This window comes from Physcomitrium patens, chromosome 11 (genome assembly GCF_059467195.1).
Source record: "Physcomitrium patens ecotype Gransden chromosome 11, ASM5946719v1, whole genome shotgun sequence".
Lineage (NCBI taxonomy): Eukaryota > Viridiplantae > Streptophyta > Bryopsida > Funariales > Funariaceae > Physcomitrium > Physcomitrium patens.
Genome location: NC_143420.1, coordinates 9,898,398 through 9,923,446, shown reverse-complemented (window position 1 = coordinate 9,923,446; position 25,049 = coordinate 9,898,398). Strand labels below are relative to the sequence as shown.

The window sequence follows — 25,049 nt, the reverse complement described above, 5'->3', positions numbered from 1 at the left end:
TACCTTTAAGAGATCCTTTTACCGAAAACAACGTTCCGTGAAACTGCACAGAGAACAGGATAACCTGAAACAGAATCGAAACCCCCGTAATTGAGACCACATTGAGTCGCCCAACCAATTTAGGTCTCATATTGGCTAAGAGGCCTGTAGTAAGACCTGGATGTTCCCGCAATTCGACTTGGGTTGCCCGACCAATTCAGGTCTCATATTGGATAAGACCTGGATTGGATGTCTTGAAATTGGATCCAATTAGCTCTTCGAACCAGGCTCACCCATCGTTGAATTGGTCCTTTCCCTTTCTGCTGACTCTCGTTATTGGAATCGAACGGAGCATTTCAGTAAGCCCCGGCTGAGTGTAACGGGGTGACTGAACCAAGCCTCTCAGTATTTGCACTGAAATTGGTCGTTGCTCCTAATATTCGAGGTAACTGAACATTAATAAAAGTCCTCTTTCTTTATATTTTCACAGTATACTCGTGTTACAACACGACATCCACCTCCTCTGAACCTGTGCATCCTCCGATATGCACCAATTTATCCAATTATTATTTGATTTAGAATATATTCTCTACGTCTTTGTCCAGTTCGTCTTCGTCACCTTCATTATCCAAATTACTTTCATCTTCTCTTGCTGCTTACCTAACTTGCGTAATTCTCCTTCAATATCATATAATCTTTTTTTTTTTTTCTTTTAAAATCATCAACTTTCTTATACATAATATTTCCATTCTCCAAAATACGAATAAAAACTCGCATCAAAGGCACCTTCATCTCGCAAGAGTACATCCTCTTTTGTACTTCCATAATCTTGCTTTACAGTGGTACCTCCCCAAAATCCTTAAATCCTTCAACAATCTTTGGCAATGGTTTCTCCCTCAACCTATCTCGATTCCGTTCATGGTTAAGAGGTACTGTTAGAAATTGTACAGCTTTCCTCCCATCTTCGCTATGTACCCTTGCATAAGCCAAACCATCGTCAAGTACTTTTGTTTCCATCCGTCTTGCCGTAATATAAGGTTGTCCTAAAATCAACGAATAAGACGTTGTATCTTGAACAAAGAAATGTTGCTCCGTCGCAACATCCCCAATCCGAATTTTGACATCTAGACAAGCTCCATATAATTCGCCCCATGTGTTATTAGTTGCTCGTATTGCCCATCCATGTTCCATATCAATTGGCCATTTTTGCTTCTTATAAAGATCTTTAGACATAAGATTTATTTCAGAACCATAGTCGACTAAAGCAACAATTGGTTCTTCTATATCTCCTACTTTCACCAATACCTCAGTAGTTGTCCTTGCCCAATGCTTTCGAGTATAATGGCTCAAAGTTTCCATTTTCTTATCACTATAATCTTCGAAACGTACTCATTGATTATACCCATTCTTTTCATTTTTTAGTTGCTTGTAATCAATATCAACCTCTTCTTCATCTCTATATATTCTTGCATCAATAGCATGACTCATTCCAGTTTCGCCCATTAATTGCCTCTTTCGCTTAATGCTGTCAATGATAACATCATGAAACTCCTTCTTTACAATTTCCAAAACTTCTTTCAATGTGAATTCCACCTTAGCATTTAATATACATTCTTCCAACACCCCTTTCAAATTTGTTGCCGCTTCAATGTCAGAAAGTAACTTATAAGCAATTGATTTGTCCTTATCTTTTGTCTCCCTTGTTTTTTCTTCCAATGATACTGAGCTATCCTTTATAGGCAATTCTTGTGAAGCTGCCTCCCGAGCCTTGTCTCCTCGAGTTTGCCTCTTAGAAGAATTTCCTTCTCTCGTATCATCAAAATTTCCTCGTCTATTTTCTTCCATCAAAGCTTCATGTTGGCTCTTAGCAATATATGCATGAACTGAAAGAGACTCAACAGGATCCTCCCAACCTGTTGCACCTCGTATTATAGCTGCAGTCCTCAATTATGCTTCTCGAGGTAATTTTCCTTCTTGCATTGTAGAAATGGCAGAAGCCCAAAACTCACTAGTTTCCGTACTTCCACCAAGGTCATCATCTACTCTAACACCATAACTTGCACTTTCTCGTGTTGCTGTTTCATGCTCTTTTAAATAATCTTGAACCAATGCTTTGATTCCTCCCTTGCCAAAATTGGTTTGAAGAAGATCCTTCCTATCTTTTAATGCTATCTTTCCATCTTTCCAGCAAATAATTCCTTGTTGTATCATATTATTAAATTCATTGCAATCTTTTCTAGTGTGTGAAGCATCATCACACCAAATGCATCTTTGTACATATCCTTGTTTTGAAACATTCTTCGAATTGTTTGTAGAAGTATTCTCTTCTAGTCTTGCCAATTCGATTTGAAGATCTTGCATTCCTCATATAATTTCTTCCATCCCCATATCTGCTTTCTTTGATAAGGATGTCGAAGGTTGAATAGTAGGCATTGTTGGTGGTGTTGTATGTATTGGAGCTTTGGGTGCTTGTACTGTTTTCAGGATATTACTCCTATCCTTCCTCCTTTTTCTTTTTGTAAGCAACCCCACCGCATCTTCAACGTTCTTCCACTTTGTTGTCAATCCTTCATCTTCTTCTTTGTCTTCAAGAAGGAGTTCTAATTTCTCTTGCAATTTTCCATCAGCAGCTTGAAGAAATAGATCAACTTTCTTCGGCTCCAATGTTAATTTTTCTACCTTCGATAATTGAGAGTACTGGCTCTCAAATTCCCTTAGTAGCTCTGTTGCTTGCAAATTCTTATTAGGCCGTTCAATCCATTCCAGAAACAACTTCTTAGTAACGCGATCAGCATCTTCCAAGAAATATTCATCTTTTAATGCATGTGAAAAAACCTCCCATGAATTCTCATAACAATCCGTAATCGATGCAATATGGTCTCTTATCTCCGGCATCGTGGCAAGTCCAAATAATTCAACCATTTTCTTCTCAGAAACCCAATTTAATTCCATTTCACGAACATAACATCTTAAATACCTTGAAATATTCCTTCCATCAAATTGATCAATTATATTGACCACTGCTTGTAATGCTTTGGTTGCCAAAGCTTCCTTTCGATCATTGCTTTGCTGTTGCTGCATTGATAATGAGAAGGCTTGAAACATACTAGCAATAGACAGATCCATGTGCATACCTTGTCCTTTAGAAGAACCCCTACCAGAAACTCCTCCCAAAGATCCTTCAAAATTTTTATTTTCGTTTTCCATAAAATAAAATAAAAAATAAAACCAAACAAAATTCAATACCTTCCACCTCAAGCTTTCACGTCGGGTTCACTCATTTTTGTCATATTACGTGCTTTCTTGCTCGAGAACGTGCCGAGCGTCTGACTGTAGAAGGTAGTATGGAGATTCGCTAATATTCAAACAGTCTATCGATTTTTGACTGTTGGAATATATACAACTACAAGAATATACCGTAAATCTATATGGATGCCCTTCGACTGCTTGTCGAAGTCCTTTTTGTCCCAGCCGGTAGGTCTCTAGACGTTACAGAGAACCCCGAACAACCCAAACTACTAATCTTCGATACCGCTTTATACTCACGATCTTGTATCTACTAACTATCTCGTTAGATTAACCCAATAAATTTCATTCACTTCGCCTACTCAATCCTATAGACACCCTTTTAATTCTTTATCACAGACGTAACTCGATTTCACAAAACAGTCAAGAGTAATCACACCCACTTCATTAAAATCCCGATTCACCAATACAGCACTAACTTCAGCAACGATTGCCTCTGTCTTCCCAAAACCCTATGAAGAAAAAAAACCCCAATCTCCGTCTTTTTTCCCTACCTCGAAGCATGAAGCTAGCTCTTCGATCCTTCAAAACTCCAAAAAACTTATTCTCTCCTCTTTCATTTCTTAACCTATCCTCCTCTTTAACCCTAATTCTCTCCTCTCTCAAACCCTAGCCTCTAAATTTCTTCAATCTTTCATCTTGGATCCAAAATTGGATCCGCCGTCAGAGTTCTCTCCTTCGTTTTTACCTTTAAGAGATCCTTTTACTGAAAACAACGTTCCGTGAAACGGCACAGAGAACAGGACAACCTGAAACAGAATCGAAACCCCCGTAATTGAGACCACATTGAGTCGCCCAACCAATTTAAGTCTCATATTGGCTAAGAGGCCTGTAGTAAGACCTGGATGTTCCCGCAATTCGACTTGGGTTGCCCAACCAATTCAGGTCTCATATTAGGTAAGACCTGGATTGGATGTCTTGAAATTGGATCCAATTGGCTCTTCGAACCAGGCTCACCCGTTGTTGAATTGGTCCTTTCCCTTTCTGCTGACTCCCATTATTGCAATCGAACGGAGCATTTCAGTAAGCCCCGGCTGACTGTAACGGGGTAACTGAACCTAGCCTCTTAGTATTTGCACTGGAATTGGTCGTTGCTCCTAATATTCGAGGTAACTGAACATTAATAAAAGTCCTCTTTCTTTATATTTTTATAGTATACTCGTGTTACAACACGACAACGGATTCAATAAATTAAGCTTCGGATGATACCCATAGTTGGAAAAGAATGGTGTGTATTGAGTCGATGCATGGAGGGTGTTGTTATATGCAAACTCGGCTAGCGGCAGATATGTGGTCCAATCGTCTTACTGATAGTTGATGCTGCATCGTAAGTATTGTTCCAAGACTTGATTCACCCGTTCCGTTTGGCCATCAGTTTGAGGATGAAAAGCCAAAGAAAGCTTGATATCCACCTTCAGTATCTCAAAGAGAGATCTCCAAAACTTTGATACGAAATGGGTTCTCCAATTTGATACGATATCATCTGGTAGTCCATGATATCGATACGCATTATCGAGAAAGAGCCTTGCTGTGACTTCATTGGACGATGTCTTCTTGCAAGGGACAAAGTGCGCCATCTTTGTAAGCCGATCTACCAAGACAAAGATACTGTCAAATGAGTTCGATGATGGCAGGTCCGTGATGAAGTCCATGGAAATTGAAGACCATGGTCGACGTGGAATCGGCAATGGCTGTAAGAGTCCATAAAGCCGATGCCGAGGATTCTTAGATCTTGAACAGATGTTGCATGAGAGGACAAAATCTTTCACATCCTTCCACATTTGGGGCCACCAAAAATCTCGAGAAATAAGCTCCAAGGTCTTGTTGAATGCAAAATGTCCCGCAGTTGGAAAATCATGGTAAGATTGAAGAACTCGAAATCGCGCTGGTCCTTTTGAGATATACAATCGCTCCTCAAAGTATAAAAGATCTCCCTCTACCTTGAACTTTTCATCATTGGTACGCTGCTTGATATCAATGGCTACTGAATCTTCAATGGTCACGGCACGTACCTGATTCAGGAAGTGAGCATCAATTGGCACAATAGTAGTACAAAGCTGAAATTGCTCTGGCTTCAACAATGTCATACATTGTTGATCAAACACTGCTTCTCTAGCATTTGGTACAAGATACGATCTCCTCGATAAGGCATCAGATAGTCTTTGCTGCTTTCCAGGTCGATTAGTGATAACAAAATCGAACCTAGATAGCAACATACTCCTCCGAGCTTGACATCGATTTAGAACTCGAGCTGACATGAAATACTCCAAATTCTTGTGATCTGTGTATACAATCACTGGGTGTGCAGCTCCTTCAAGAAAGTGACGCCATTCTTGGAAAGAATCCACTATAGCAAGAAGTTCTTTATCGTGGATCTCATAATTGATTTCAGCAGCAGAGAGCTTTCGAAAATAGAATGCAACCAGATGGAGCTTCTTGTCTTCTTTCATTTGTGAAAGTACAGCTCACAAAGCAAAATCCGAAGCATCAGTTTCTAAATAAAAGGCCTTTGTAAAGTCTGAATGTACCAAGATTGGAGCCGTAGTAAATGCAGTCTTCAGGTCTTGAAACACCTTCTCCGCTAGAGGTCCCCATTCCAGCTTATCCTTACATGTCAACCTAGTGATAGGAGTAGCAACTTGAGAGTAATTCTTGATGAAGATCCGATACAAGTTGGCAAAATCAAGAAAGCATTGTACGTCTCTAACCGTCTTCGGAACCTCCCAGGACACGATTGCTTCCACTTTCTTGGGGTCCATCTTCAAGCCTTCCGTAGTCGCAACGAATCCCAGAAACTCCATCTCTATTTGGTGAAATAAATACTTCTCCAACTTGGCATATAGTCCTCGCTCGCATAGTTTCTCCAAGACCAAACGAACGTGCTTTTCATGCTCTTCCTCGTTTTTGGAGAATATCAAAATGTCATCCAAATAGATGACAACAAAATCATCAAGGTACTCTCAAAAAATGTCATTCATCATATGTTAAAAGACCGCTAGAGCATTGGTAAGACCAAAGGGCATGACATTATACTCAAAATGGCCATACCTTGTACGGAACGCTATCTTCTACTCATCTCCTTTCTTGATTCGTACGAGGTTGTAAGCTCCCCTTAGATCAATTTTTGTAAAGATTCTTACACGTTCAAGTTGTTCTAAGAGACCAAAAATCAAGGGTAATGGATAACAATTCTTCTTTGTTACCTTGTTGAGGCCTCCATAGTCCATGCACATCCTCAATGAGCCATCTTTCTTCTTTACAAATAAGTTGGGTGCTCCAGTTGACGATTTTGAATTACGGATGAAGTTCTTCGCTAGATTCTCGTCGATGTACTTCCATAACTCCACCTATTCTGTCTACGATAGATTGTAGATTGGGCCAAAAGGTGATTGTGCTCCTTCTTGCAAGTCTATGGCGCAACCATATGGTCAGTGTTTCGATAGCATGTTGGCATTCTTCTTTTGAAACACGTCTTTAAAATCCTTATATCACTTAGGTATACTTACTGTTGAAATCTTCTCCCCAGTAGTTGGAGCCGCATAAATGACAAACGGTGTGCCTTCCTTAGACGATCTTATAAATGTTCTTGCTCTAATGAATAAAGATTTCTCTATTCAGGGTTTTCTACTAGGCTTGCTCTTGGGTGGTTTTGTGGAAAAGGTCATCTTCCGCAACCTCCAATCTATAAATGGATTATGCTTTTTCAACCAGGAAAGACCAAGAATAACAGGATTTGATGGAGTTCTAATAATATTGAAAATAATATGACTACTATGGTCCTTAAACGTCACTTCTATAGGTTTTGATTCATGGGTGACACTACCAGACAATAAAGGTCGCCCATCTATGACCTCAACGTGAACAAGTTTGGATTTTTGTACTAAAGGGATCTTATGACGCTTCACAAATTCTTCGTCTAAGAAACAAGCAGATGTTCCTGAATCTAATAATGCTAAGGTTCTCAATTTCTGAGGGCCAATAAGCAAAGGGATTGTGAAATAAAGGGTAGGTTGAGCAAAAAGAAAAGAACCTGGTTGTTGTTGCGATATTTCACTGTCCAGTCGCAAGGTTCTTATTGTGGCTGGGTATCTTCGTTTTCCTGAATAAATGTGCCCCTAGTCCTGACAATACGTCGATTTTGCTTCTTTGGGTAGTTTCCAACTTTGTGGCCTTCTTCACTACAATACAAGCATAGACCTTCTTCCCTGCGCCACTTTTTTTCTTCTAGACTAAGGAATTTGACACGTACCGCATCAATTTGCATGTCTTCTACCTCTAAATGTAAATTCACGCTACTTGCCGATATAGTTGGGGCGTGGCGAACCGTATGTTGTCTTGAACATTGATCTTGGCGACATTGGAATAGGCAATTATCGCACTTCACAGCTTGGCTAATAGCTTTGTTGAGCGTTTGCGGATCAGGAAGAGTTAACACCAAATCCTTCACATCGTCCCTTAAACCCCAATAGAATTGACTCATCAACGCTTCTTTGTCCCAATTGATGTCGCATGCTAATTACCTGAAATCCGATGCATAGACTGATGTAGAGCGCATCCCTTATCGTAGTGACCGGATCTTTGTTGTAGCCCATCAAACCTTGTCATATTCACCAAATGCTTCCGCAAACGCCTCCAAAAAGGTTTCAAAGTTGTTTAGTATGGACAATCGTTTCTCAAACAAAGGAACAAACCATGATAGAGCTTGCCCTGTAAGTAAGGTTCCAACAAGCTCAACACGTGACTCCTCCGTTAGATAGCGTTCGGGCTGTAAAACTGTTATCAATCTGATTTGATTGACGAATCCTCGAAATTTGGAACACGTACCATCGAACTTGTTCGGAAGGCTAACTCGGGACTCCTTATGTTGTAGAACCAGTGGTGCTTGTCGAACTTGAGGCAAAGTTGCTTCTCCAAGTATAGAAGTTTGAGGCTGGTGCAACCTAGATTGTGCCATCCCAGATGCTCCATCATTATGAAGCCTTGCCACGACTCCTTCAATCTCTGCACTTCTTTGCGATAATGTAGCAAGGGCATTCATGATAGCATCCAACTTGGACTCTGAACTTTCCATCATACTAATGTCTTGGCCTCCGGCCATTCTAAGAAAAGGACAGAAATGACTCTACAAGAAGACAATATTGGTTTAGAGGAGGGTACTCCGCAACCTCTCAAATGCCTTAAGAGCTTTAAAAAAAGGGGTAATCCATTCTCTCCAAGAAGAATAAGACTCCAATATTATAACAAAAGAAGTATCAGTTTAGAGGAAGATAATCCGCAACCTCTAAAATGCTAGTACACTTCCAAGCAGAGGGATAATCTACACTTTAACGAGGAAGAAACTAACTCTGATATCTAAGGTGAGTGAAGTCTCGACAAACTGTCATGGACACATAAATATAGGCTCGAGATCTAACAAGAAGTTCAAGAAGAACTGGCAAGAACTAGATTAATTAGATGAATACAAGAACAATACCAGAGAGGTGAGCTAGAGCTGCAAGAGATGTGTTGTCGAGACTGAAGAACTCTTCAACCTCGATTCTAATATATACTCCTATTTAAAGAACTTCTCAAGCAACTTCTACCAACTAAGAAGCTTCTAGAAGGTTTCAGAGACTTGCTTCCAGAAGGTTGTAGAAACTTGTCTCTAGAAGGTTCTAAGGACTATGTCCCTAACATCTTCTACCAACTAAGAAGCTTCTAGAAAGTTTCAGAGACTTGCTTCTGGAAGGTTCTAGAAACTTGTCTCTAGAAGGTTCTAAGGACTATGTCCCTAACATCTTCTACCAACTAAGAAGCTTCTAGAAAGTTTCAAAGACTTACTTCTAGAAGGTTCTAGAAACTTGTCTCTAGAAGGTTCTAAAGACTACGTCCCTAATAGATATTCATTCTTAACAATCTACTTATTGAAATCTTGATAGTTGATGCAAAGGTAAAGTCTACCATCTTTCTTAGGTGTAAAGAGTACATGTGTTCTCTATGATGATGTATTTTCTTGAATGAGGCCTTTTTCCGAGAGTTTGTGCAATATCTTTAGTAGCTCTTTAAGTTCTTTTGATGTTAGGTAATAAATTGATCAACTTATTAGTTTGGCTTTAGGTAATAGTTTTATTTGAAAGGGGGCACCTTGATCAGGAGGCACGTTATTATATTATAAATACTTATAGTATATAAAAATTAATTAAAATATATTTTATGTTCATAAGTCTTGATGTGTGTTAAAATAGTTAATAAATTAATTTAAAGAAAGTGGATATAAGAAACTTTATTTTAATTTTTATCTATTTTTATTATAATATTTAAATTATATAAGTTTTAGACGTTAGGATTTTGGTGATATTTCAAGATCGATAACAAATTTATAGTTTAAATTTGTTGTAGTAGTTGTTGAAAGTACATCAATACTTTATGTAAAATTTTGATTCATCTAGATTGTCTGATTGTGAAATATGAGCTATTAAAGTTTAAGAAAAAATTACCTTAAAGATGTAAAAGATTTTATCATATTTTATCACATTTTTGGTGACCTTTGATACTTAAGACTTATGTATTGATGTAATTGCCCCTATAGGAACAATTTTATATATAAACTTGGTATTTTTTTTATTTGGAGGCTTGATTGAGCATTTAGTGAGAACCACAAGCCCAGCACTTTTTTAATGCAAATTCTCTCTACCACAACAATGCCACTATGTAGGTTGGTTGGAAAATCATCTTGATATTTTCATATGAATTGTTCTGCTTATTCTACTCCTTCAACTATCTTTCCTACCACTTATGTAAGTTTTGAAGCCACTATATATACTAATTGCTTATGTTGTATTTGCTTCTTCATAAAGGTCATCTCTATAAGTAAGTTTTTGGTTGTAGATTGTCTTTCTTCTTTATTTGATGTGGAGGTGCAAACAGTTACCTTGCGTCTACCATCTTTAAAAGAGATTGTCCTTGCTACCTAATCAACTTGTTTATTTTCCATCTCTAGCTATGGCATACAAAGGATAACATCATATTTTAGTTGAGATGTAATTTTTCATACAGCCACAATCTACAAGCTCTTGACATAGTTGTCCTCTTAGTAGTCCTATAAGATGCACCAATCGACTCTTTTTGTAGTTGTCCAAGGCTATATGATTTATCTTTCAAAGATAGTAGCTATTCTCAATACTAGTCCTTGGTGCCTTTATTGGAGATCCCCATTTTTTTTACTCTGTCTCATTATCAACTTGATGAATTTCAAGACTGTGAATTTGCCTTATTTTGTTGGTGCTTAAATTTTGACGTTTTGAATAACCTTTGATCTAATGGCTTATTTCTTGACAATAGAAATACAATCTCTTTTGTACCAATATTTGTTGTCTTTGTAGTGTCAATGATCCTTATAGAGCATCAATCTCTATTGATATTGGTTGTTGTGCCATATTATTAGATAGCAGCATAGAACTTCGTACTATAGGTTGTACTCTATAATTTTTGAAATCTGTAGCATCAACCCTCTCTATAGTCTAAATTACCTCTTTGAATGTTTATATATCCCTTAGTTCTACTTCTCGCTAAACCATAGATTTCAAACCTTGTAGGAATCAATCAATTATCTCTGCATTCAAAAATTATCAATTTAAAAATATAAAAACTTAAATCAAGAGACATAATCTTACACCAACCTCGATTGTATAAGATTTGCCAACTAATCAGTTGCTGTCTTTTCTACATTAATGGGGCAAAATTGATTCTTAAACTCTGTCTCAAACTCCTACCAATCACAAAATCTACCTTGAGCTCCATAGCTTTGAATTTGATGTCACCACCAAATGGCTGTTGCATCTCTTAAATAGTTGGCTGCATATATAATTCTTTTAGTAGTATTTACTCTAAATAGTTAGAGGTATTGTTGCATATTGAAGAGCCATTAATATACATCTTCTTATCTTAAAGTTTTAGAGTATGTACTAAGCTTACTCAATTTTAGCCTAGCAAATGTCAACTCTCTTATCCTCAAGGCTTTTATTTACCCTTTCAAAGTAGCTATTTGGCCTAAAAGGTATTGTATTTGAGTCTCCAACTGGGATTGCTCCATCATATCTCTCATACTGTAATTTCTCTCCTAGACTCTATTATTATAATATCTTCTTATCTCCTAATTGATTTTTTAAAAATAGCTCATGGTAGCCTAAATATAATATCTAATATGACTACAATAATTAACCTTTGGATTAGATGATGACTATCTATATACTACCAAAGAATAATCTAAAACTTGCTCTGATATCAATCAAATGGGACTAATCTATCTTCAGAGTCTAAGTCTCTTCTAACTCCTTTTAGAAGGTTCTATCATAGTCCTTATCTAAATAACCATCTTGAGCCTTTTTTAGAAGGTTCTATGATAGATTCTACCTAGATAACCATCCAAAATTCTTTTTAGAATATTCTACGATGGATCCTACCTACTCCACTAACCTAACCCCAATTCAAAAAACTTCAGTTATTTTTCAAATATGATTCTAACTATCTATTCTTATGTGTCAATAATACAAATATCTTATCTATACTATGTTACACTCATATTGGATATACAAGAAATATTTTTTAGATTTTTTAAGATTCTATGGTAATTACTTGATACTTTCAATATCCAAATATATTTGATATAATAAATATAAATCTTCAATGGCTAAAAATCTCAATTGCGCTCCTTTCAAGTCAACATTTCAAAGATTGTCCTCATTTGGTAGCAAAAAAAATTTAATTTGAGCATTGTGTATTAATTGAAGATATTTATAAGCATAAAATTTTAGAACATGCACTTAGAAGAGTGCATATTACTAAGTTTCAAAACCAAGGTCTTTTTCACATGAATTTTTTTTTTTTTTTGAACAAAATAATAAAATAAAAGATCTAACTAATATTGATAAGATTTTTTGTTGAATTCTTTATTTTAAAAAAAAGATCTATTATTATTTGAAACAATTATCACTTGCATGGTTTATAATCCATGTAGTCCTTAAAATATACAAGCTTTATGCATGAAAGATGGAATATGCCAAAAGAGATATCCAAAAGTTTATTAAGAAGTAACATATATGAATAGTAATATATATCTTCAATATCATAAAAAAATGATGGAAGGACTTTCAATGTTAGTAATCATGTTATAGACAATTGAGATTTTATTCCATAAAATCATATTCTTACGATTGTTATATCATATGTGATACCACATGTAATTATATTACAAAAATTATAATTGTTATATCATTATTGAAGTTTGTATTTCAGTTTGTATTATAAAATATATTTACAAGTATATTTATAAAGGGCATATTGTACAACAATGCAAATTAAAAATGAATAAGATAAGATCAAATAATATATTGATACCCTATATATTGGAGCTCCTAAGGCAATATGGTATTTGTTTAAAATGGAAATGCATGAAGAAGTTTTAAATGTGGTTTGATTGGCATTGCATCTTCTAGAAATGGATCAAGTAATTTTTATCCAAATACTGATGTAGCTGAAATTTTAATCTATAGAAAGCAGCAAAAAAAACTTTGACAATATTTTTAAAAAAATATGAATCTATGAAAAAAAAATTGGCAATACAAGTATTAAGAGTTTTGAAATAATTTGTCTAGAATAAGATCTCAAAGAAGTAAACAATAAGAGAACATGAATTTGCAATTAGAAGGTAATATTTTCTTGATCTTAATACAAAAAAAAGATTATATCTTTGACTTCTTCTATTGGTGGTACATAGACTATGCTTATTTGAGGATTTGCATATTGTAAATAGAATGCTACAACCAAATTTTAAAAAATACATACTTGAAAATAAGTTTGTTAGAAGATGACAAACAATAGAATTAATGCTTAAAAAAAGCTTCTATAATAAAAATATGGAAGTAATTAAGAGCATTACTTGCTATTATTTTTCTTCAATGTTCACTTGTACATTGATAAGAGCTAAGTAACAAGTTTAAAAAAAATATTTGTAATGATGTAAATTATCAATTGATTCAAAATTATTGTATTAGAGTTAAATGATGAATAATGCATCATATATTTAGATATCCTTGTTTTAATAGATAAAAATCATGAAAAACTATTTTTTTTTTGAAAGATTAGGAAGAAGTAAGAAAATATTTGTATATAATATAATTGTAATAAAATTTTGAAGTCATGAAAAAATTATTTTGTATGTTGTTTCTTTTAAAATTGCAGCATAATTTTTAAGTAGTCGATGGAATACTTACTTTATGTTTAAAATTCCACTCAATTTTAATGAAGATTTATTTTATAATATTCTGAAAAATAAATCATATGCACATGTGCTAGAAAAAGTAGTTTGCTTTATTTGAGATGACATACCAATGCAATATTACTATTATATTAAGATAGTTGATAAAACTCTTAAAGATATAAATGGCACTAATAAGTTATTTGGCAAAATTATTATAGTCTTTAGTAGAGATTTTTGGCAAATTCTTCTTGTTGTTATTGAAGGCTTAAGAAAAGAGATTGTTGATGCTTCTTTGCAACAATCAAAAATTTGGTCTAACATTAAATGCTCAAGTTGACTAAAAATATGTATTTAAAAGATATATTTTATGAAAATTCATTATTTGCTTAAGAATTTTTAAAAGTATGTCTTATACAAGATTTTTCTATTTAATTTTTTTTTTTTAATATAGTATTTTTGTATAATATATCTGAAAATGGTTTCTATATGCAAATTGAAAATGGATTAATAATTATAGATCCATTGAAAAGTATGGTGTTGTATTGTAACACAACTATATGGTGAAAGATGATAATATGGATCTTATTATAGTAGAGCCAAGTTAAAAGATAAAGTAGAAAAATATAGATAAAAGATAGGAAGGTAGTAAAACTTTTAGTAGTAATGCTGTTTTTTAGAAAAGTGACTTCTACTTACTTTGTACGGCCATAAAGAAGGCAAAACAAAATAGATCGGAAAAATAAATAATATAAGCATCTTTAGGAAGAAGTTAAGAGTAAATTCCAGCAAAAATTACTTTGAAAAATTAGATATTGATGCCTGGAGAGGGCCAGTTATGAATTAGGGTTGAAATCAAATCCCAAGGCACAAAACCAAGCTTTGACAAGGATTTTGGGGTTCTTTTGCAGATTAGAGAATGCAGCTTGATAGCAGACTAGATAGAGTTTTTATAAGCATTGTTTTTGTGTGATTTAGATTCGTAATGACTTTATAGGAGCTTTATAAAATTAAGTTTATTTTTGGATGACTTTGGTTTTGTGAAATAAAATAAGATTGATATTTTGGGCGATTTCAAGAGTTTTATAATAGATCTATAGGTGAAATTTTGTAAGTTAATGGATATAGTTGTGCTTAATATATATTATGAATTTTAGCTTGATCTAATGGTTGAATTAAGGGTTATTGAGGTTTAAGTAGATCAAGGTTTCAAAAAGTAGAATTTTAGGTCTAGTGAGGGTTTTTGAGATTTCTTGCAATCTACTTGTTGAATTGGAGTGAAATTTATGGATAAAGATAGTAGACATGTTTTTCTATGTATATAAGAATTTCGAGTTAAGATCAATCGTTCATTCATTAGTTATTGAGATTTAAATCTATTATAGGAATTACTAGGATTTGATTTAGGATTTAAGGTTTGGTTAGGATTTGATTTAGGGTTAAAATTTAGTTAGGATTTGATTTAGGATTTAAGATTTAGTTATGATTTGATTTAGAGTTTAGGATTTGGTTAGAATTTGATTTAGTATTTAATATTTGGTTTAGGATTTAGGATTTGATTAGGATTTGGTTTAGGGTTTAAGATTTGGTTAGGATTTTATTAGGAATTGATTTAGGGATTAAGATTTTTTTTAAGGTTTGTTTAGGATTTATTTAGGATTTAAGATTTAGTTAGTTTTTGGCCTAAATTTTGATTAAAGTCCAATAGGATTTTAACTAGGATTAAATTAAGATTGGATTGAGATTTACTTGAGATATATTTGTGAACATTCTAATATTTCTTTGAGATTTCTTATTATTTCTTTGTATTTCCTTTAAGATTTCTTTGAATTGATTAAAGCTTGCTTAACATTATTATGGTCTAATTAGAGTTTAATTAGTATTCTATTAGAGTTAGGATTTTATTGTTGCAATTTCCATTCTACCTTCCACAGCCAGGTACCCGAAGCATTCTCAAGTAAGACTTCACATATTACAACAACAGTGTTGTATAGTAATATAATTATATGGTAAAAAATAAAAACATGGATGTTGTTATAGAAGAGCCTAGTAGGAAGATATCATAAAAAATAAGAATAAATAATAAGAAGGTAATAAAAAATTTAGTCTTAATACTACCTTGTAGAGAAAGAGCTATTATTTGCTTTATATGAGCATAAATGCCTCAAATCAAAGTAAATGAGATAAGCAATTGATATAAATTTGTTTAGGAGAGAGCTATCAATAGGTTCAAGTAAAAATTATCTCAAATTACTAAATATTGATAGCTAAAGAGGACATCTTATCAACTTAGATCAAAACCAAACTTTAAGGCACAAAATTGCATATCTACTATAACTTCAGGATTCTTTGGTAGATCAAAGAATAAGATTTTAGAAAAAACTTGCAAAGAGATTTTTGACTATTGGTTTTATGTCAATCTAATTAATATTCAAATTTTGGAAAATTTTCAAAGTTAGTGATGTTTTTGGTTTGATAGGATTTTAAAAAATAAAATTATGTTTACAAAATTGAAGGTTTCTTAAGTTTTTTGGTGTATATATAAGTAATTTTTAGGTAGTATCTTGATATTCTAGTTTTTAGTATTTATGCATATTTTGAGATCAATTAAATGGTTAGATTGAAGTATGTAAAGGTTTTTGTAGGTCGAGGTCTCAAAAATTAGAATTTATAGGCTAGTGAATATTTTTAAGATCTTTAATAATTTGGTGATTGGATCGAAGTGAATTTTTTTATATATAGAGACTAGACTTAATTTTTTATAATTAAATTATATTTTAGAGGAAATTTAATGGTTCAAAAAGGAGATATTGGAACTAAAAGTTCAATATTCAGATTGGAGTAGGAGGCTAGCCAATAGCCAAGTGGAATTTAGATTTGATCTTCTATTTGATAAGTTTGATCTTTTTCAAATTTCATAAGCTTGTTGCCAATTTAGTTGTTGAAAGGTGTATAAAATCTTAAGTAAGATCGATGGTATAATCAATAGATATTGAGGTTTTAAACTACCCCAAAGTTAGGTTAATTTGATTAGAATTTAGTTTAGAATTCAAGAATTGGTTAAGATTTAGGATTTGTTTATGATTTATTTAGGATTTAAGTAAGGACTACTAGGATTTTAATTAAGATTAAAGTAAGTTTTTTTTGGAATTTATTTAAGATATATTTATTTCAATACTTCTTTTATTTCAATACTTCTTTTATTTCAATACTTCTTTTATTTCAATACTACTTTTGAATTTCTTTAGGATTTTTTCATGCTTCTTTTGTAATTTCTTTGAGGTTTCTTTGGATTTGATTAAAGCTTGATTAGCATTTTTAAGGTTTATTTGGAATTATTTAAAATTCTATTAGAATTAGGATCTTATTGTTGTAATTTTCCTTCTACCTTCCACAACCATATGCCCGACACATTCCCAAACAAGACAACATGTATTATGGCAATGGTAATTCTTTCAAAATATATGAAATTATTTTCAATATCAAATGATTTAGTTGAAGTTGTCTATTTACGATTGGATGACAAGGAGATACTTCGAAATGAATATTTTATCTACAAGTCTATTTGTTTTGCACAAAATTATGATATTGATGATCTAAATAAGCATATAATTGACTAATTTTTTAAAATTTTATATATTTATTTTAGTATATATATAGCAATTATAGAAGATAGTACCAATAATAGTTATTTTTATCTAACCAAGTATTTCAATTGCTTAAGTCCATTTAGATTGCTACTATTTTTCTTAGAGCTAAAGATTATAAGTTCTATTATATTATAAAATATTACTCCACATCAAGGACTTTATAATAGATCACCTCTAATCATTACGTAGCTTATTGTTCAAGTTATAGAGACAAGATTTTTATTTAGAAACCAGAAGGAATAGTTGGCTTTTCTTCTAAAGATCATATTATGTCCATCATTTGCAGAGATTTTGTTTAACTTGAAATGAAGGTAGTTTTGAATAAAGGTGGGATTTGCAATGATTATTAATAAATCTCAAAGACAATTGTTGAAGAACATTAAAATAGATCTTAGAATCCCAATATTTACACATAGATAGTTATATATTATCTTATCACAATGTACTTCTCCAAACATAATCAAGCTACTATATCCTAAAAATAATGAAGACAAAAATATCACCATAAATATAAATTTAATTTTCTACTTACAAGAGGTTTTATTGTTCATGGGAATGTTCATTTCAATACTAAGCTTGTACAGTGTAAAACTATTTGGCGTCCTGTGCATATTTTTTTAGTACCCATTCTTAGTCAGTGGTATGTCTTTTTCAGTCTATTCGAAAGCGGTTAAGGGAGCTCAATATGGCACTAAATCGGAAACGTAAGGTGAGCCTTTTTAGTGCCACCAGCGTATCAATGATTTTATCGCTATATATCCCTTTCTGTGCTTCTAAACTTGGTTACTTGTAACGACTTAGTATGCAAGGGTATCACGAGTCGTATATTGTGCGCATGAGTAAGGTTGTAGGCGTGTGTTTTGCACATGCTGTTGCCTGTCAACACCACTTGACGTCGAGATGGGGTGTGTTATGGCAGTGTATTTTATCGAGTTGACTAGCATCCTTCCCTCAACTGTTCAAACAAGACAAAGATCATAACGTTTTGTACACCAATTTATATTTGATGCCTGCAGGCTGGTCAAGTATATGGTGTTCCACTTTCTGGCAATTTGTTAGCAAAATCTGGGGTTTTTCCAGATCATCGCACCTGTGGAGATGACTTCAGAAAGAAATGGATTGAGGTAAGTCTATTTTTGTTGGGATGCTGTCTCTTTGTTCGTTGCCTTGTTTTAACTCGTACTCTTGAAGAAATACATAGCTTGCAGTGAAGCTGTATCAATGAGCGGGTGTAGCTTTATTTTGGAAGTTGATTTCTACATTTTAGACGAGTGGTTGTTTTGATGTAGATTTAGAAGAATGATTATATTGTACGAACTTCTTAGAAAGTCAAATCTTTAGGGAATGGAATGTAGTTGGGCAATGTTGTTGGAGTCTGTTTAACGAATTGGATCATTTACCTGTTCTGTAAAATCGACTACAGGACCTGTCACAGAGGAAGAGACTTCGAGCTCTGGCCGAACATGTCCCGCATGGTTATCAAAGACGCACCATCTTTGAGGCACTTATTAAGCATGACGTTCCTCTACTTCGAGCTACTTGGTTCATCAAAATCATTTTCCTTAACCAGGTCAGTCCCTTTTTCCCTTGTGTAAGTTCCATCTGAGCTACGTCATTACCTCTTTGACCATCTATCAACCTGATTTCTTCTTGGATGACAACTTCATTAGCTCTATTTTCTAATTGAAGATGCCCATTTTCAGGTATTTTCAGGTCAAACCCATGTCCATTGGAATGTCGGCAGGAGGTCCTGACAAATCACAGTCAAAGCGAGTGGGACTGTGGACCAAGAATGTGTTGGAGTATACTCAGTCGTTGCTGGACGATCTATGCCAGACCGGAGGTGCTTCTGGATCACACTCTCAGATCCTGTCTGTAAGAGGCGACTCCGTTGAGAACGAGCCTGATTTGCTTGCGAAATGGCGGTATATTGTGAGCTTGGAACAGTGGCATTACATTGAAGGGCTTCTTAATCGGACTCAAGTTGTTGACTGGGCTTTGAAGCAACTTCAGGTAGAGCTGAGCGCCCTAAGTATTAGTTTTCGTAAAATGTCCGTTTCGTTGTGAAATGGAATTGGTTCATTATGTTCTTGTACCTTGTAACATGAGATGAATGTTTGAGATGATACAAATAATAGTTTTAAAGTAGTTGAAATGTAATTTGTGTCGGATGGTTAACTCATGGATACCATCGCTTAAATTTTTACAGGAAAAGGAGAGTGTGGAGGCTCTAGAGCTTCTTCTACCGATATTGCTTGAACTCATCGACGGCATATCTATGTCTCAAACACACTCACGGATGCTTGTTGAATTATGTCTTCAATGGCTCCGTAAGCTCTATCCATTAGGGCACGTGCCTAGCATTGGTGATAATTCACGAAACAATCAGGTAGCCGACACATTAGTGAAGCTGCTACAATATCTCGTTCTTGTCATTCCTGACACCTTCGTTGCATTGGATTGTTTTCCTTTGCCCCAGTGTGTGAGCTTGGGTGGCAGTGAAAGCTCAGCCATTGAAAGTTCATCCAACGATCTTGGCAGGGTGAACTCTGTTGTCGAAGATCGGTCTATCATGTATGCAAAGGGAAAGAGAAAGACATATTCTGAGGTTGGGGTTGTCGAATCAGTGGATCTTATTGAGAAACGTAATGCGTCTTTAGCAAGTGCGGTGAGTCCTACTCTGTTGCGGAACAATGAAGGGAAAATTGTTCAAGCTCTGGACAAAGCTCATGGAAATATCACAAGTGACAACAAATCATTCTCTAGCAACAAGGTACACATGTGTCCAATGCCTCTTCAATAAGTTTAGTACTATTTAAACTTAGCTTTAAAATTTGTATTTTATAAAAACTAAAATAGTATACAAGATATTATAAAAGATAAAGGTATTAATAATAATAATAATAATAATAATAAGGTTAGCAATGTAGTAGTATTAATGCAAGATCTTATATGCAATCAAAAGCTTTTTTTAACCTAAATATATTGGTTGGAAGTTTAAAAAATAATTATTTATAATCAAATAAATTGATTCAATATTGATACTAATGTGATATATGTTGTGCATATATAATATTTTTTTATATATTTATTATTAAAATTTTAAAGATACAAAGATAAGAAGTGCAAAAATTGCTAAAGTTTATAAATAATAAAAATAAGAATGTGTTTATACTATGTTTGGAATGTGGTGGAATCTAATTATGATAACAATTGATTCTATTAATTTTATTATTGTCATCAATCATATCTAATGTGGATAAATCAACTCCACTTGTTTCTATAAAAATATAACTTCTACTATTAATTGAGTTATTTTATAGATTTTTTTTTTATTCCTACAAATATTTTGGAATGTTTTATATTTTGTAAAAAATGAAACTATGAAATATAAACAAGCAATTAAGCAAGTAAACATATAAATAAAGTTTAAAAAATAAATCTTCTCACATTGATAAACATAATTTTATATATCCAATTCCCTATTGCACTTTAAATAAGAATAAAATTCTATCAAACTTAACATCACCAATGCAAAAATAGATTAATTTAACTAATATTTCAAAAATGGCACCTAAGTCAAGTATTGAGGAAAAAACAGGTACAATTTATTTTTGATACAATGAGGTCAAAACCTGTGGTGTCCAGATATTCTAATATGATACAACAATAACTAAAAATTATTGTGAAAGCTTAAACTCAACTCTGAGTGAAAATGCCTGAAGAGCCAATCCAAACTTCTCCACTTACCAGTGAGAGGAGTGAGGACTTCGCTCAATGAGCGTAAAATTGGCCCCAGAATTCTAATTATCTGCACAAATGGACGAAACAGTGTCTCTACCCTCCAACTTTCCACACCCCAGCTCAGCTCCAGATTCTTAAACTAATACAAAAAAAAAAAAAAAAAAAAAAAAAAAAATTGGGATGCTGAGTGAGCCGTTGTTGTCTCCTTAGATACTGATGCTGAAACAAGGATCGATGTCATCGTAATCCTCGCAGTCATGGAAGATCGATCATGCTCAGCTAGCAATTACTTGGGTACCTATGCTAATTTGTAACGAGTTTTTCTACTCAATTGCTCATTCTAGTCAATTGCTCAGTTTTATGCCGAGATTGCAGAGTTCGGAAGCAGAATGTTTGTTACAGGGAAACAAAATCGTTTCTATTGGATTGATTTCATTGAGAAGGCTTTCCCAACTGCAGTCACAGCAACACAAAACCAGTAACAAAATCGAAGTGAGACTCAGCAATGGTAAAACAGGAGTTTTTTTAACAGTGTACAAAGCTAGTGATATACTCCCATAAGGAAAATCTTAATCTTAGCTCTTGGAAATGAGGACTGTGTAGAGGAGGGGAGCGGAGACGAACATCTGGAGTTCTGCCGAACGATGACGACGCACAACGGAGCTCTGTTCGCAGGGAGCCGCATTTTGTACAGCTTGGTACTGAGAGGGTTCTTCATGCACAAGATGATGTCGTCGATTCCTGTCATGCGCTGTAGTTCATGCGCCAATTCATCTATAGTGCTTCCCTCGAACAGCAAAGTGCCGGAAGTCTCGTCGTCGTGAGCTAGTACTTCACCGTTGTCCTCAGCAACGGAGTAGTAAATTCTCCGGAGTTCTGATTGCTTTGGTTTCGGAACGTCTTTGCTAGGTTCAGGAGTTTTAGTTGGACGCCTGCGTGAGGGAGGGCTTGCTGGAGGTGACGACCACTCTGAACATGAACTGTGATGGGAGGTCGGGGGATATTTCACCCCCGGTTCTGGATTTCTAGGTAACTGAGGCCTTCGAACGGGTTCAGGGGGCGAATACTGGTCATGGTCGGAAATTTCCACTTTACTGATACGCGGCGGTGATAACTTGAGTTTCGCGGCATTATACTGTAAAAAAGAGTAGACAATGTGAGAAAACGAGCAGACTGGGGTCAGAAGCACTTAATATATAAAGGTTATCATTCTTGAGCACAGCTTCATGATGTAATGCAAGAGGATAAATCAATGGCGGAAGCGAGTTCGCACTAGTGTTGGAGATGCCAATGGACTGTTCTTGAGCTGCAACCTCAGCGGATCCTTTAGTTTCACAACTACGACGGTCCAGAGCACCTCATGTTGCTTGCTCTTTCGCATTGGCACATCATACGTCACGGTATTTCTATACGGCGGCACTCCCCCATTGGCTCGTAGAAATTTGTCTCCCTTGGCAGTAAACTTCACACAACTATCGCTGCGAACAGGCTCCCACTCCAGCGATGAATCGGCCTTCGATGCAAAACTCTGCCTTATCTTTCTTCCCGTGAAGCCCAGTGCGGATGCGTAATCAGAAGGTTTCAAGTAAAGGTCGTACACACTTTTCAATCGGATGGTATTCCGCTCGGGAACAACCTCAACTCGCCAGTCCACCCCATACGTGTTCTCACCCCTTCTCAGAGCGACACTGTTGCGATCCTCCGCGGCCCACAAATACTTTCCATTCTGGGTTAAGAGTCGCACTGAGTGAACATCTTTGAAAAACTCCATGTTCTCTCAATGCTGCCTCAAAGTCAAAAATCAAACACGAACACCCAATCAGTGCCTGTGATTATCTCTAGCATGGATCAGGAAACGCTATAGAAGCAGTCGTGGCAAAAAAAGCTTGTTGAAAAACACGGATTCATTGGACTTCACAAATTTGTTCATTACGAAGACGAAGAGGAACAGCGACATGCCTTTTCAGACTATTTACTAAACACAAAATCCCATCGAAAAAATATACTAATTACATGACAAGAATTATATATCATTCACACTTTATCAGGACACGAGCTCAAAACATTCCTAACAACCCACCCAATCTACACGCACTGGCCAGCACCACGGCGCATCCAGTGCCCTCAGCGACCTATCCTCATAAGAATCAACTATCCTGAAACCTGTTCACTTAATCGTGAGTCTTCAAAACTTTCAGGTCTTCGAGGATCATTTTAATAAATTCAATCATGAGAGGACCTTTGAAGCAAGCCAATGAATCTGCTAGCAACTGACTCCACAAACCAAGTCGAATTTTTAACAACGCCTCAGCAGCTCAGAAAAATTAAACCTTGTTTGCACTATTTTGCAATATCCTTCGAGTAGAAGAAATCCATTTTAAACTACTCTGCACCAAAGCTAACATGACTCTCTCGATAGACAAGGTCACATCCGGACCAAGCCCTACTACTCAACCGACTTTCAAACGTCGACAGACCATATTCGGAAACTATAATTTTCTGGTGAGCACCTTCACAGTGAACCGCAACGTCGGTGGCCCTGGATCTCAGGACCTATCAAAAACCACGTGCATATCCAAATTTGGCAAGATATATTCTCGGGTCCTGGTCCTGTCGCTTCGAAATCGGCAGTGAAATAGGTTCACGAGAGTCAAATTGATAGCGATTGCCACAAATCCAGACGATGGATCCACGCTTCGCAGAGAAGACCAGTGCCTGCAGACACTAATTTCTGCAGATCAATGAAGCGAGGAGGTGAGAAGGGGAAGTACTGGAGGCGGTGCTTTTCCACCCTGGCAAGCTTTGACTCGAAATGGTTACCGCCAACACAGTCGGCCAAGGTTCCCCGACTCTTCCGAATCAAACAGACGTGGATTAAAAAAAACAATGTATGGTTACTGTCGGGCGCATGAATGGAGGGACCCCTGAGGAAGACCAGCGGTAAAATGATTCTCCCTGACCATTTCTTTAGTCTCACAGTCTCACTTTTCTCCACTAGATCAAACCATTACTCAGACTTCAGTGCCTGTGGAATGTGGGGTTCTAAGACTTGTTACCACTGTAACCTTTAGCATTGCAAGCCTTCTGAGACAAGTGAAGTCTCAACCACGTCCGCCCCCACGCTCTGTCTGCACTAGTGGGTACTTTGTCCTTTACTAGAAACATAGCTTCGAGAGTTTCTATTCCACCGAAAACAAAAACAAAACAAAACAAAAAGCTAGACGCGTCGAAATAGCAGCAACAACAAAGTTTAAGGAGGCAGTGAGTTCCACCTTTTTCCAGCAGCGGTAGCCAAGTCCACTGCAACTGTTTTTCTGTTGCTCGCTGCTATTGAAGACTATTCCGGTGCTGAACTTGCTGTTGCAGCTGCTGCAATTGCTCCGATTGCTTGGCTGTTCGTGGCAGTCTCGGTTGTGAATATACAACTAATGCAAACTAAGAGTATACTTTTTTAGATAAATTTTTAATGTGGGTGAAAACTCCCCTCGTGTCTTGTTTCATTGGAAGGGTTGGCCACATACTTCAATCTTTAGATCTTTAGAGACAAATTATTTTTACTTTGTAATGTTGTTATTGTTAGTTTGTTTTTCTTTTTCCCCATTTACATTTGCCACTCATGCATACAATTTGTGTTTCTTTCTAATTTTTTTCTTCTTCTTCTTCTTCTCACTAGTAAATGTTTGAATTATTATTATAATACAAGTATAACGATTATTAAGGTTGGAGTTTCTCTAAAAGAAAGTTCCAATGGAGATCCAATGGAATATTTAAAGAAGAAAACCTCTAATTAGTCCTTCTTTTAATAACATAACAATAAATAGATAAAAATATAAAATTAAATGAAGAGCAAGAATAATAATAAGTAATAATAAAACTAACTAAAAAACCAACCAACAAAAATAATATTTTTAATAGAGTAAATTAGAAAATATTTTATTTTAAAAATTTCTTTGACACTATTTGAACATGGTTCAAATTAAAATACTTAATAAACCAATATGAAGGGGGTTAAATCAAATTTTTTATCATTTTAGCAAAAAAAAAATGAATTTTCAAAGTAGATCATCAATTCGGTAGATCAATTTGCTATAAATCTAACAAAATAGTTCTAACATAAATTATATCTTATTATATTC

The 25,049-nt window shown here is 35.0% G+C and overlaps 2 protein-coding genes and 1 long non-coding RNA gene across 5 annotated transcripts; 2 read left to right on the top strand and 1 right to left on the bottom strand.

The window, feature by feature from the left end:
- Window positions 1-18,018: 18,018 nt before the first annotated feature.
- LOC149988146 (uncharacterized) lies at window positions 18,019-18,783 on the top strand. Its single transcript, XR_016505327.1, has 2 exons — window positions 18,019-18,293; window positions 18,593-18,783. It is a non-coding gene; the product is annotated as an uncharacterized LOC149988146 (long non-coding RNA).
- A 75-nt stretch (window positions 18,784-18,858) lies between these two features.
- LOC112289088 (mediator of RNA polymerase II transcription subunit 12) lies at window positions 18,859-20,223 on the top strand. Its single transcript, XM_073537466.2, has 2 exons — window positions 18,859-19,182; window positions 19,379-20,223. The coding sequence occupies exons 1-2, from the start codon at window positions 18,859-18,861 to the stop codon at window positions 19,970-19,972; spliced, it is 918 nt and encodes a 305-aa protein (XP_073393567.2). The 3' UTR covers window positions 19,973-20,223.
- A 532-nt stretch (window positions 20,224-20,755) lies between these two features.
- LOC112288444 (uncharacterized) lies at window positions 20,756-24,862 on the bottom strand. Of its 3 annotated transcripts, none has more exons than XM_024532612.3 (4): window positions 23,424-24,862; window positions 22,187-22,696; window positions 21,538-22,048; window positions 20,756-21,366 (listed from the first exon to the last, which is right to left on the bottom strand). In XM_024532612.3, the coding sequence occupies exons 2-4, from the start codon at window positions 22,682-22,684 to the stop codon at window positions 21,332-21,334; spliced, it is 1,044 nt and encodes a 347-aa protein (XP_024388380.1). In that variant the 5' UTR covers window positions 22,685-22,696; window positions 23,424-24,862; the 3' UTR covers window positions 20,756-21,331. The 3 variants fall into 3 exon arrangements, with proteins under 3 accessions (XP_024388380.1, XP_024388378.1, XP_024388381.1); XM_024532610.3 differs by lacking the exon at window positions 23,424-24,862 and adding an exon at window positions 22,994-23,403; XM_024532613.3 differs by lacking the exon at window positions 23,424-24,862 and adding an exon at window positions 23,153-23,403.
- Between the last annotated feature and the right edge of the window lie 187 nt (window positions 24,863-25,049).

Bases quoted from the DNA above. Each gene is read 5' to 3' on its own strand.
- LOC112289088 (XM_073537466.2), top strand. From the start codon at position 18,859: ATGCCCATTTTCAGGTATTTTCAGGTCAAACCCATGTCCATTGGAATG. The intron at 19,183-19,378 runs GTAGAGCTGAGC...AAATTTTTACAG, and splicing joins GGGCTTTGAAGCAACTTCAG to GAAAAGGAGAGTGTGGAGGC.
- LOC112288444 (XM_024532612.3), bottom strand. From the start codon at position 22,684: ATGGAGTTTTTCAAAGATGTTCACTCAGTGCGACTCTTAACCCAGAAT. The intron at 22,049-22,186 runs GTGCGAACTCGC...TCTTTTTTACAG, and splicing joins CATTGGCATCTCCAACACTA to TATAATGCCGCGAAACTCAA. The intron at 21,367-21,537 runs GTTCGTCTCCGC...CTGTGACTGCAG, and splicing joins CGTTCGGCAGAACTCCAGAT to TTGGGAAAGCCTTCTCAATG.